This window comes from Eriocheir sinensis, chromosome 11 (assembly GCF_024679095.1).
Source record: "Eriocheir sinensis breed Jianghai 21 chromosome 11, ASM2467909v1, whole genome shotgun sequence".
Classification (NCBI taxonomy): Eukaryota; Metazoa; Arthropoda; class Malacostraca; order Decapoda; family Varunidae; genus Eriocheir; species Eriocheir sinensis.
In genome coordinates, this window is record NC_066519.1 from 1,203,531 (window position 1) to 1,215,469 (window position 11,939).

Consider the following 11,939-nt stretch of genomic DNA (forward strand, 5'->3'; position numbering starts at 1 on the left):
ACCCTGTTGGCACAACGGACGTTACCTGCTGTTCGCTACACCCCGCACCGGCACCCTGTTGGCACAGCGGGCGTTACCTCCTGTTCGCTACACCCCGCGCCGGCACCCTGTTGGCACAACGGGCGTTACCTCCTGTTCGCTACACCCCGCGCCGGCACCCTGTTGGCACAACGGGCGTTACCTCCTGTTGGCACCTGTTGGCACAGCAGGCGTTACCTCCTGTTCGCTACACCCCGCGCCGGCACCCTGTTGGCACAGCGGGCGTTACCTCCTGTTCGCTACACCCCGCGCCGGCACCCTGTTGGCACAGCGGGCGTTACCTGCTGTTACCTACACCCCGCGCCGGCACCCTGTTGGCACAACGGACGTTACCTGCTGTTACCTACACCCCGCGCCGGCACCCTGTTGGCACAGCAGGCGTTACCTCCTGGTCCCGACACCCCGCACCGGCACCCTGTTGGCACAACGGACGTTACCTCCTGTTCGCTACACCCCGCGCCGGCACCCTGTTGGCACAACGGACGTTACCTCCTGTTCGCTACACCCCGCGCCGGCACCCTGTTGGCACAACGGACGTTACCTCCTGTTCGCTACACCCCGCGCCGGCACCCTGTTGGCACAACGGGCGTTACCTCCTGTTCGCTACACCCCGCGCCGGCACCCTGTTGGCACAGCAGGCGTTACCTCCTGTTCGCTACACCCCGCGCCGGCACCCTGTTGGCACAGCGGGCGTTACCTCCTGTTCGCTACACCCCGCGCCGGCACCCTGTTGGCACAACGGGCGTTACCTCCTGTTCGCTACACCCCGCGCCGGCACCCTGTTGGCACAGCGGGCATTACCTCCTGTTCGCTACACCCCGCGCCGGCACCCTGTTGGCAATACAGCTGATACATCCTGCCCGCTTCACCCCGACGTGATACATTGATCATTACCTGCCGCCGGAGAGCCCCGCCCCGCCCCGCCCCGCACCTCTCACCTGTCCAGACACTCCTCCTCCGCCTCACCGTCAGGGCACAGGTAGACCTCTAGGGAGCCGAAGAGACCGGCGGGCACCTTGGCCAAGACCATCAGCACCTGCGGAAAGGCATGAAAGGTCACATTCCTGTCGTGAGTGAGGCCGGCAGTGGCCGGCAGCAGCGGCAGCAGCAGCAGCAGGCACACTCACCCCGCCAGCCGGGTACTCGTTGCGACGCCCCTGGTAGAGCTCGTCGGCAGCCTCGGCGGAGACAGCGGCGTCGTCCTGCGGGGGGGGAGAGGACCTCAGTGTAGAGAAAAGGTTTGCAGTTGGGCTAGGAGTCACTGCTGCCGAGGCAGTGTCGTGTACTGAGTGTGGCGGTGTGAGGTGCACCCACTGTGTACACACACGAGCACACTGCTTGGTGCACGGTGAGGCAGGACCTTGCGCTCAGCGGAACAGTTAAGTGTGCACAGTGCACCAGCACAATATGTAAACTGCGACAGCTTGCTGTACCTGATGCAGCAGTGTACAACACACACACACACACACACACACACACACACGGTGCACTCAGTAGGGAGCCTCATCGTGGTGTGCACGCTGGAGCAGCACACTGTCCCCTGTGCACCGCCGCGTGGCACTCACCCTGGTGCGGCAGGCGCGTGGCTCAGGGTCCAGCAGCGTCTGGCCCCAGCCTCCTCCTGCCACCTGGGGGAGAGAGACGGAGGGACTTAACTGATGTACAAAGACGTTAAGACCACGCAGACCCCGTAGTCCAGACTGTGTGCTCTTTCAGCCTAAGTGAGACTACATCAGACGGCCAAATATGAAGGTGGAGGAAGCGGCGTCTGAGTCTGTCTTTCGGTGCATCAGCGTTGTTGTGCTGAGCCTCTGAAGGTGTGAGTTTATTCCCTTGTCCTACAACACTGCTGCTATAAAAGACCTTGACTCTTCGCCTGCCGTGTGGGTGGCTTTGTTTCTTCATTTTTAAGGTTGTAAGGAAAAGCTTTTGCTCGCACTCAGTGTCTAGGACGTGAGAGTGGCGGCGGCGGTGGGCGTGTGTGCGGCCACCAGCGGCGGCGCGTCACTCAGGCCTTTTGGGTGATCTTACCGCCAGGACAAAGAGGAGGCAGAGGAGGCCGCGGCGAGGCGTCAGCAAGTAGGCAGGCATGGCGAGCCGCGGCGCAGCGAGGACTAAGGCTGAGCGGCCCCAGACCTTGCTTTATGGGGGAACGGCTCGTGCGGGGCTGCTGCTGCTGCTGCTGCTGCTGCTGCTGCTTGTGTTCCTTTTGGCATCCGGAGGTTACAAGGAGCGCTTTTCCTATTGTCAATTCTTACTTCAAGTAGATTCGGGTTTCGTTTCCTTCTGATGTTTTTATTTTTTATCTTCTTATATTTGCAAGAATTTTGGTGTTGTGTACAGTACTGCGTCTCAAAGGCTTATTACAATACACCCCTCAAAATATAACCACAAACTATCGTGTCAGGAACCCGTACACAGCCTCCCACCCCTCCGTGACAACAACCTCACGGCCCCGGACAGGCTTGGCGAGCACTCCCATATCCTTCGCCCCTCTCAGAAGGCTGCGGCACTCCGCGCCAGTGTTGCCACCTCGAAAAAAAAATTGTACCGCATGTTGCACTGAAAAAGTACCATTCCTACCACTAAATTTAAAAATGTACCACAAAATGTACCACTTTCTACTTAATGAAAATATGATGGTTGATAAGGTAATATACAGACAAATCCTTGGTAATCAATGCGACAAGGGAATACATCCATTGTTTACTTCAGTTTTGTTGATATTAATGAGTTGCAGGTTTACTGTTGTATAAAAAATACAATAAAGGAGATGGGAGGTGCCTGCCAGGCGCCAGCCCATCTCCCAAAATAAATAAGAATACAAAATGTACAAAGTATACAGAAGTAGAAAAAGTTATATATATATATATATATATATATATATATATATATATATATATATATATATATATATATATATATATATATATATATATATATATATATATTTTACAACACCAAAGGAGGCAGCTCAAGGGCACACAAAAATAGAAAACAATAATAAAAACAAGCCCGCTACTCGCTGCTCTAAAAAAAACAAAAGAGGTGGCCGAAAGCAAGATCAAATACGGGAGGAGAGATGTCTGATACCTCCTCTTGAAAGAGTTCAAGTCGTAGGCAGGAGGAAATACAGATGAAGGAAGATTGTTCCAGAGTTTACCAGCGTGAGGGATGAAAGAGTGAAGATGCTGGTTGACTCTTGCATAAGGGGTTTGGACAGTATAGGGATGAGCATGAGTAGAAAGTCGAGTGCAGCGGGGCCGCGGGAGGGGGGGGAGGCATGCAGTTAGCAAGTTCAGAAGAGCAGTCAGCGTGGAAATATCGATAGAAGATAGAAAGAGAGGCAACATTGCGGCGGAATTTAAGAGGTAGAAGACTATCAGTATGAGGAGGAGAGCTGATGAGACGAAGAGCCTTAGCTTCCACTCTGTCCTGAAGAGCTGTGTGGGTGGAGCCCCCCCACACATGAGATGCATACTCCATACGAGGGCGGACAAGGCCCCTGTATATGGATAGCAACTGTGCAGGGGAGAAGAACTGGCCATAAGGAATATTCAGTGATGGCAAGGGGCATTATGAAAATATCCAGTGATGGCAAGGGGCATTATGAAAATAGTACATTACATACTGTAAGCAACACAATGTAGAGAGTGTGACAGGAGGGGGTACGCCAAAATGTTAAAATCTCTGGGCAATATGAGGGTGCTCCTTCAGAATGCAAGAAAGGGTTTATAAGTCAGCTCACCAGTTCAGCCAGCTCCCACCGGCCCAGTGGCCCGTATAGTGCTGTTGGAGGGCAAGCCAACATATATAATCATAGTGAGTGACCCCGTGGCCTGTCTCTAAGTTTACAAGGCTCAGCGGCAGCCCCACTAACTTCCGAATAATACTTGCAGTCCAGCATCAGGACAACATCATACTGCCTATTATTAGTGAAAATACAAAGATTGGAGATTGGGCATAATGTGTTGATATGACAAACCCATTAACATTAAAAATGGCTGAAAATCATTATTATTACCTTCTCCCCCTCCCCGTCACGTCCCCACGGTCCCCGACTCCCGAGGCTCCCATGACGCCGTGACGGTCACTCCCGTTCGCTGTTTCGACAAAGTCACTTATGACTTGGTATAAGTGACTTTGGTTTCAACAGAACACCGCGACTGCCATTACGCCACTCGTATACAAGGCTCAAAATCACTTAATACTTGTGCTTGAGTTTCAGAAAATATAATGTTTTTTTCTTTTACTCTAGCTTTTTCCTTGTAAATTATTTCATATTTTTTTTCATCATTTTAGGATATTCCTCAAGCAAAACTTCAAATTGTACCGTTGAGAAGGAAAATTGTACCGTTCCATGCAAATTGTACCAAAAATGGCTTTATTTTGGAATGTAGGACCAGTGTATCATTAGCTTCAAAATGTACCATTTTGGTACAATTGTACCGCAGGTGACAACACTGCAGTCCGCGCACACCCTCACCTTCGCAGCCTCCTGCCGGCCCACGACACCCACCGCCCAGAGGCGTGATGCACCGCCTCGTCGTGTCAGCTGCCACAGCGAGAACAGACAGACACGGGCAGAGTCCCAGTGGCATCGTTCTTGTTTGTTGGTGTGTGAAGCTGTTTGTTGGTGTTTGGCAGATCCTCGTGTGCTGGGCGAAGCGTGTTTGTTGGTGTTTGGCAGATCATCCTGGTGTGCTGGGCGAAGCGTGTTGGGGTTTGTTGGTGTGTGAAGCTGTTTGTTGGTGTTTGGCAGATCCTCGTGTGCTGGGCGAAGCGTGTTGGGGTTTGATGGTGTGTGTCGGGGTGTGAAGGGATCGGGGACAGGTTTTTTAGTGTTTTGGATTGGCTGAGCTTTTGTTGGTGTTTGGGGGTGTTAGTGAACGATACTTCCGATACTGACCTTCTGTTACTGGACGATACTGCCGATATTGTCCCCATGTTACTGGACGATACTTCCGATATTGACCTCATGTTACTGGACGATACTTCCGATATTGGCCTCGTGTTACTGGACGATACTGCCGATATTGGCCTCCTGTTACTGGACGATACTGCCGATATTGGCCTCGTGTTACTGGACGATACTGCCGATATTGGCCTCCTGTTACTGGACGATACTTCCGATATTGGCCTCCTGTTACTGGACGATACTGCCGATATTGGCCTCGTGTTACTGGACGATACTGCCGATATTGGCCTCGTGTTATGGGCGGTGTTTCCCCCGGCAGCAGGCTCCTCGCCCCGCCGCTCTGCCGTCAATAGCCCAGACGGAGTTGAAGTCAGCCCGGGACACACGCCAGTGAGCCCAGCGCTGCGTGTCCTGTAAATCCTGCTGCGCCCCGCTCAGTAGCATGCTGTACACTGCCGCACGCTCTTTGTGACTTCCTTTACTCCAAAGTAAGGAACTTGTGCCCACAAGTTCCAGAATGGCACTAGTAGTCTGAGCTAAGAATAAGGCGAGACAAAGAGTTTTCCTTCATACAAAGCTTTATTACAGAGAGGAAAACAATAAAGAATACATAGTTTATTTTAAAGGTCCATGAGTTGACAAGATGCATTGCTTTAGTTAAATCACAAACAAAATCAATTTATCAGTCCTATAACACAAAATACAGAACACTCTCTTGATGGCGCTGGGTCTGACGCACCTCCTTCGGATGCATACCTTCGTGCATGGCATGGACGCGCCTTTATAACTAGCCGAATAGGTATCTGATTCCTTTGAAAATCAAGCGGAAGAACTTCTTTTTGACAGCCCTGAAAACATGATGATAATTTTGAATATCCGAAGAGCGAGTACAGAACACAGTAAGCAATGGCTTATGAATTGCGTCCAGACACAGCGCGAGAAGTCTTACTTGATCTCCCTGACGGTGAGGTTGGCGCAGGTGACTTCCTCCGTCGGGGGGCACTCCGCCTCGTCCTCACAGCCGCGGCTCACCACGCGCATCTGCCCAAGCACAAGAGAGTCACTGAGTGTTGCTGGGCCCTGACTGGCGTGCCAGCTGACTCGGGGACTAAGGGAACACTGGCCCCAGACTCACCTGGAGGGTGCAGGTCGGGCAGGTGACGCCATCAGGCAGAATGACCGGCACTTCGTACTTGTCGGCCACGGCAACCTTCTGCAGGTCGAAGCTGGTGCCGGAGCCGTCCGCCAGCTGCAGCGGCACCCTGTTGGCACAACGGACGTTACCTGCTGTTCGCTACACCCCGCGCCGGCACCCTGTTGGCACAACGGACGTTACCTGCTGTTACCTACACCCCGCGCCGGCACCCTTTTGGCACAGCGGGCGTTACCTCCTGTTCGCTACACCCCGCGCCGGCACCCTGTTGGCACAACGGACGTTACCTGCTGTTACCTACACCCCGCGCCGGCACCCTGTTGGCACAGCAGGCGTTACCTGCTGTTACCTACACCCCGCACCGGCACCCTGTTGGCACAACGGACGTTACCTCCTGTTCGCTACACCCCGCGCCGGCACCCTGTTGGCACAACGGACGTTACCTGCTGTTACCTACACCCCGCGCCGGCACCCTGTTGGCACAGCAGGCGTTACCTGCTGTTACCTACACCCCGCACCGGCACCCTGTTGGCACAACGGACGTTACCTCCTGTTCGCTACACCCCGCGCCGGCACCCTGTTGGCACAACGGACGTTACCTGCTGTTACCTACACCCCGCGCCGGCACCCTGTTGGCACAACGGACGTTACCTGCTGTTACCTACACCCCGCGCCGGCACCCTGTTGGCACAACGGGCGTTACCTCCTGTTCGCTACACCCCGCGCCGGCACCCTGTTGGCACAACGGACGTTACCTCCTGTTCGCTACACCCCGCACCGGCACCCTGTTGGCACAACGGACGTTACCTCCTGTTCGCTACACCCCGCGCCGGCACCCTGTTGGCACAACGGACGTTACCTGCTGTTCGCTACACCCCGCACCGGCACCCTGTTGGCACAGCGGGCGTTACCTCCTGTTCGCTACACCCCGCGCCGGCACCCTGTTGGCACAGCGGGCGTTACCTCCTGTTCGCTACACCCCGCGCTGGCACCCTGTTGGCACAACGGACGTTACCTCCTGTTCGCTACACCCCGCGCTGGCACCCTGTTGGCACAACGGACGTTACCTCCTGTTCGCTACACCCCGCGCCGGCACCCTGTTGGCACAGCGGGCGTTACCTCCTGTTCGCTACACCCCGCGCCGGCACCCTGTTGGCACAACGGACGTTACCTCCTGTTCGCTACACCCCGCGCCGGCACCCTGTTGGCACAACGGACGTTACCTCCTGTTCGCTACACCCCGCGCTGGCACCCTGTTGGCACAGCGGACGTTACCTCCTGTTCGCTACACCCCGCACCGGAACCCTGATCGCACAGCAGGCGTTACCTCCGTTCGCTACACCCCGCGCCGGCACCCTGTTGGCACAGCAGGCGTTACCTCCTGTTCGCTACACCCCGCGCCGGCACCCTGTTGGCACAGCAGGCGTTACCTCCTGTTCGCTACACCCCGCGCCGGCACCCTGTTGGCACAGCGGGCGTTACCTCCTGTTCGCTACACCCCGCGCCGGCACCCTGTTGGCACAGCAGGCGTTACCTCCTGTTCGCTACACCCCGCGCCGGCACCCTGTTGGCACAGCAGGCGTTACCTCCTGTTCGCTACACCCCGCGCCGGCACCCTGTTGGCACAGCAGGCGTTACCTCCTGTTCGCTACACCCCGCGCCGGCACCCTGTTGGCACAACGGGCGTTACCTCCTGTTCGCTACACCCCGCGCCGGCACCCTGTTGGCACAGCAGGCGTTACCTCCTGTTCGCTACACCCCGCGCCGGCACCCTGTTGGCACAGCAGGCATTACCCTGTTCGCTACACCCGCGCCGGCACCCTGTTGCCACAGCGGGCGTTACCTCCTGTTCGCTACACCCCGCGCCGGCACCCTGTTGGCACAACGGACGTTACCTCCTGTTCGCTACACCCCGCGCCGGCACCCTGTTGGCACAGCGGGCGTTACCTCCTGTTCGCTACACCCCGCGCCGGCACCCTGTTGGCACAGCGGGCGTTACCTCCTGTTCGCTACACCCCGCGCCGGCACCCTGTTGGCACAGCGGGCGTTACCTCCTGTTCGCTACACCCCGCGCCGGCACCCTGTTGGCACAGCAGGCGTTACCTCCTGTTCGCTACACCCCGCGCCGGCACCCTTCTGGCACAGCAGGCGTTACCTGCCGCCCCACGTACCCCTGCCCCTCCACACCCCCTCCCATCCCAACCCGCCTCGCCCCAGCACCTGCTAACATACTGGCAGCACCCCGTGACCCCGCCCCGCCCCGCCCCGTTCCTCCCACCTGTCCAGACACTCCACTTGCGCCTCGCCGTCGGGACACAGGAACACCTCGAGGGAGCCGAAGAGTCCGGCCGGCACGTTGGCCAGCACCATCAGCACCTACAGGAGGACAAGGGAGGTCAGATTCCTGTCAGGCGCCAGGCTGACGGCAGCAGACAGCGGCAGCAACAGCAGCAGACACACTCACCCCGCCAGCCGGGTACTCGTTGCGGTGCCCCTCCGTGCTCGCGGCAGCCGCGGCGTTGTCCTGGGGAGGAGAGAGACTCGCTTAGGGCCGAGGAACCCTTGCTCCTGTAGCGGCTGTGGGGGGGCTTGTTATCACTCACACATAAGAACATAAGAACATAAGAACGTAAGGAGTCTGCAAGAGACCGGTTGGCCTATACAAGGCAGCTCCTGTACACTCAACCCCACCTTACCTCACCATCCATGGCTTTATCTAACCTCTTCTTGAATGTATCTACGGTATTGGCACCCACAACATGGCCCCCAAGCCTGTTCCATTCGTCCACCACGCTATTGGTGAACCAATTCTTGCCTATGTCTTTGTTAAATCTGAATTTATCTAACTTAAAACCATTGCTACGCGTCCTACTTGGCGCTTTTACTATCAAAATCTTATTGACATCCCCTTTATTAAATCCCCTCACACACACACACACACACACACACACACACACACACACACACACACACACACACACACACACACACACACACACACACACACACACACACACACACACACACACACACACACACACACACACACACACACACACACACACACACACACACACACACACACACACACACACACACACACACACACACACACACTATACAGTAATAGACGCACACGGCACAGCAATGTTCTGAACACCGTCCGTCAGTGCCCTGAGCACACCGCGGCGTCCCACTTACCTGGGTTCGGCAGGTGCGTGGCTCCGGGTCGAGCAGCGTCTGGCACCAGCCTCTTCCCGCCACCTGGTGAAGGGTAAAGCAGAGTTAGGAGCGTAGGCGGTGGCTGAGTGGTTAGCGATGGGGACCCACATTCACCGCGTTATGGACGACGCGGGTTCGAATCCCCTGCTGCCACCTCGGATTTTTGAGTTACCGCAGAGTGGCCTAAGACTACCCACATGTTGTCGTAAGGGCCACCCATCAACCTTGACTCTAGAGGAAACTGTCCAAGTGAATCAAGAACGAGCTCCGGGGGGCAGCAAGAGCCAGGAAAAGATGGCGCCACTATAAAAATACTTGCCTGCGCCATGACGGGCTGGGGTCGAATCCCATCCAGGCCCGTCGAGAAAGCCTACCGGTGCTATAGGCTGACACGTAAAAAAAAAAAAAGTCGCAGCCCTGCGTGGCCTACGTGCCCGTGTCCATCCCAGTGGCCCGTGCCGGGCCGTAAGTTTTTGATGATCTTACCCCCAGGAGCAGGAGCAGGCAGGCGAGGCGGCGAGGCGTCACCGAAGTGGCAGTCATGGCTAACAGCGACACGGTGAGGAGTTAGGGAGTGAGTCGGGGTGACGGCTGCCCCCTGTATATATACACGCGTCACGTGGGGGCCGCGCGCCGAGGACGCTGCTCACCTTTTTGGCTGGTGGGAAGAGCACAGCGATAGCTGCTGCTCCCTAGCACCGATCTGGCTGTCCCACGGGAAAGAGGAGCCAGGTGAGTCTGGTAAGATACCCCCCCCCCCTACCCACTCCCACATACACACGAGGATTGCCACCTCACCGATCATATTGTCCCACGGGAAAGAGGAGCCAGATGAGTCTGGTAAGATACCCCCCCCCCCGTACCCACTCCCACATACACACGAGGATTGCCACCTCACCGATCATATTGTTCCACGGGAAAGAGGAGCCAGGTGAGTCTGGTAAGATACCCCCCCCCCCGTACCCACTCCCACATACACACGAGGATTGCCACCTCACCGATCATATTGTCCCACGGGAAAGAGGAGCCAGGTGGGTCTGGTAAGATACCCCCCCCCCCCCCTACCCACTCCCACATACACACGAGGATTGCCACCTCACCGATCATATTGTCCCACGGGAAAGAGGAGCCAGGTGGGTCTGGTAAGATACCCCCCCCCCCTACCCACTCCCACATACACACGAGGATTGCCACCTCACCGATCATATTGTTCCACGGGAAAGAGGAGCCAGATGAGTCTGGTAAGATACCCCCCCCCCTACCCACTCCCACATACACACGAGGATTGCCACCTCACCGATCATATTGTTCCACGGGAAAGAGGAGCCAGGTGAGTCTGGTAAGATACCCCCCCCCTACCCACTCCCACATACACACGAGGATTGCCACCTCACCGATCATATTGTTCCACGGGAAAGAGGAGCCAGGTGAGTCTGGTAAGATACCCCCCCCCCTACCCACTCCCACATACACACGAGGATTGCCACCTCACCGATCATATTGTCTCACGGGAAAGCCAGGGCACGGGGTTCACACCCCGCCGCGGACACGGTGGCGGGAGAAATTCCTGCATGCCTTTGTCCTTTCTATTTCCTTCCATGTTTCTCTTCTCCGCCTCCGTGGTCTAGTGGTCAGCGTGCCTGGCTTCTACTCCTCGGTCCCGGGTTCGAATCCCGGCCTGGGCAGTCGGCGTGCAGCTCACCCAGCTATTCTATCTCCCTTTCGGGCTGGTCGATAAATGGGTACCCGGGGAAACCTGGGGAAGGTTAACTGTGGTAACCCGGATGTCACACTGGCCCTGTGTCCCGGGGTAATGGGCTCCCTCCCACCAAAGGCTCAAGGGCCAATATTGCGGAGATGAGCACCAAGGCCACGCGCTGCTACAGCGTATGCCCCCAACTTTACCTTTACCTTTTTCTCTCCTGTCCCCCTCTCTCTCACGCGCCGGCATCACTTCTTTTGTACCCATATTTATTTGCTTGTCTTCCTGGCGTTAACTATTCTCCTCCTAAAGTACGATAATAATACGTAATAGTAGTAGTAGTACAGTGTAGTAGTAGTAGTAGTAGTAGTAGTAGTTGTTGTAGTAGTAGTGGTAATCGTATTTTCATTTTTATTATTATTACCATTATTATTATATTTATTATTATAATTATTATTATTATTATTATTATTATTATTATTATTATTATTATTGTTATTATTATTATTATTAGTAGTAGTAGTAGTGGTAGTAATATTAGTAGTAGTCAGTGGCGTACCCAGAAAATTGAAAGGAAATATATATATATATATATATATATATATATATATATATATATATATATATATATATATATATATATATATATATATATATATAGAGAGAGAGAGAGAGAGAGAGAGAGAGAGAGAGAGAGAGAGAGAGAGAGAGAGAGAGAGAGAGAGAGAATTTTTCTGCGTCCAGTATTATTGCAAGCGCAGGGATCCCATACAGCTGGAGGATTCGGGTTAGACGCTAGGGTAAATTTTTAATTTTTTTTACATACATGCATTGATACATAGATATACATACATTGTACATTTTAGAAGTTTGTTGGTAGCATATAAGTACAACATAAATCTGGG

The 11,939-nt window shown here is 54.8% G+C and overlaps 1 protein-coding gene and 1 long non-coding RNA gene across 20 annotated transcripts in view; both read right to left on the minus strand.

Moving 5' to 3' along the window:
• LOC126997106 (uncharacterized) overlaps positions 1-10,337 on the minus strand; it is an 11,314-nt gene extending 977 nt beyond the window's left edge. Inside the window, exons 1-9 of the mRNA XM_050858168.1 lie at positions 10,331-10,337; positions 9,819-9,974; positions 9,312-9,374; positions 8,575-8,634; positions 8,389-8,486; positions 1,605-1,667; positions 1,167-1,241; positions 978-1,075; positions 1-3 (exon numbers count right to left, since the gene is read on the minus strand). The exon at positions 1-3 is cut by the window's left edge and continues 124 nt beyond it. Coding sequence (XP_050714125.1) covers positions 1-3; positions 978-1,075; positions 1,167-1,241; positions 1,605-1,667; positions 8,389-8,486; positions 8,575-8,634; positions 9,312-9,374; positions 9,819-9,974; positions 10,331-10,337 — 623 coding nt within the window. The remainder of the gene's footprint in view (positions 4-977; positions 1,076-1,166; positions 1,242-1,604; positions 1,668-8,388; positions 8,487-8,574; positions 8,635-9,311; positions 9,375-9,818; positions 9,975-10,330) is intronic.
• Positions 5,976-8,183, minus strand: LOC126996735 (uncharacterized). Of its 19 annotated transcripts, none has more exons than XR_007751416.1 (4): positions 7,541-7,626; positions 7,178-7,385; positions 6,093-6,241; positions 5,976-5,998 (listed from the first exon to the last, which is right to left on the minus strand). It is a non-coding gene; the product is annotated as an uncharacterized LOC126996735 (long non-coding RNA). The 19 variants fall into 19 exon arrangements; XR_007751417.1 differs by lacking the exon at positions 7,541-7,626 and adding an exon at positions 6,398-6,449 and having other exon boundaries at positions 7,126-7,188; XR_007751411.1 differs by lacking the exon at positions 7,541-7,626 and adding an exon at positions 6,554-6,605 and having other exon boundaries at positions 7,126-7,188.
• Positions 10,338-11,939: the final 1,602 nt, after the last annotated feature.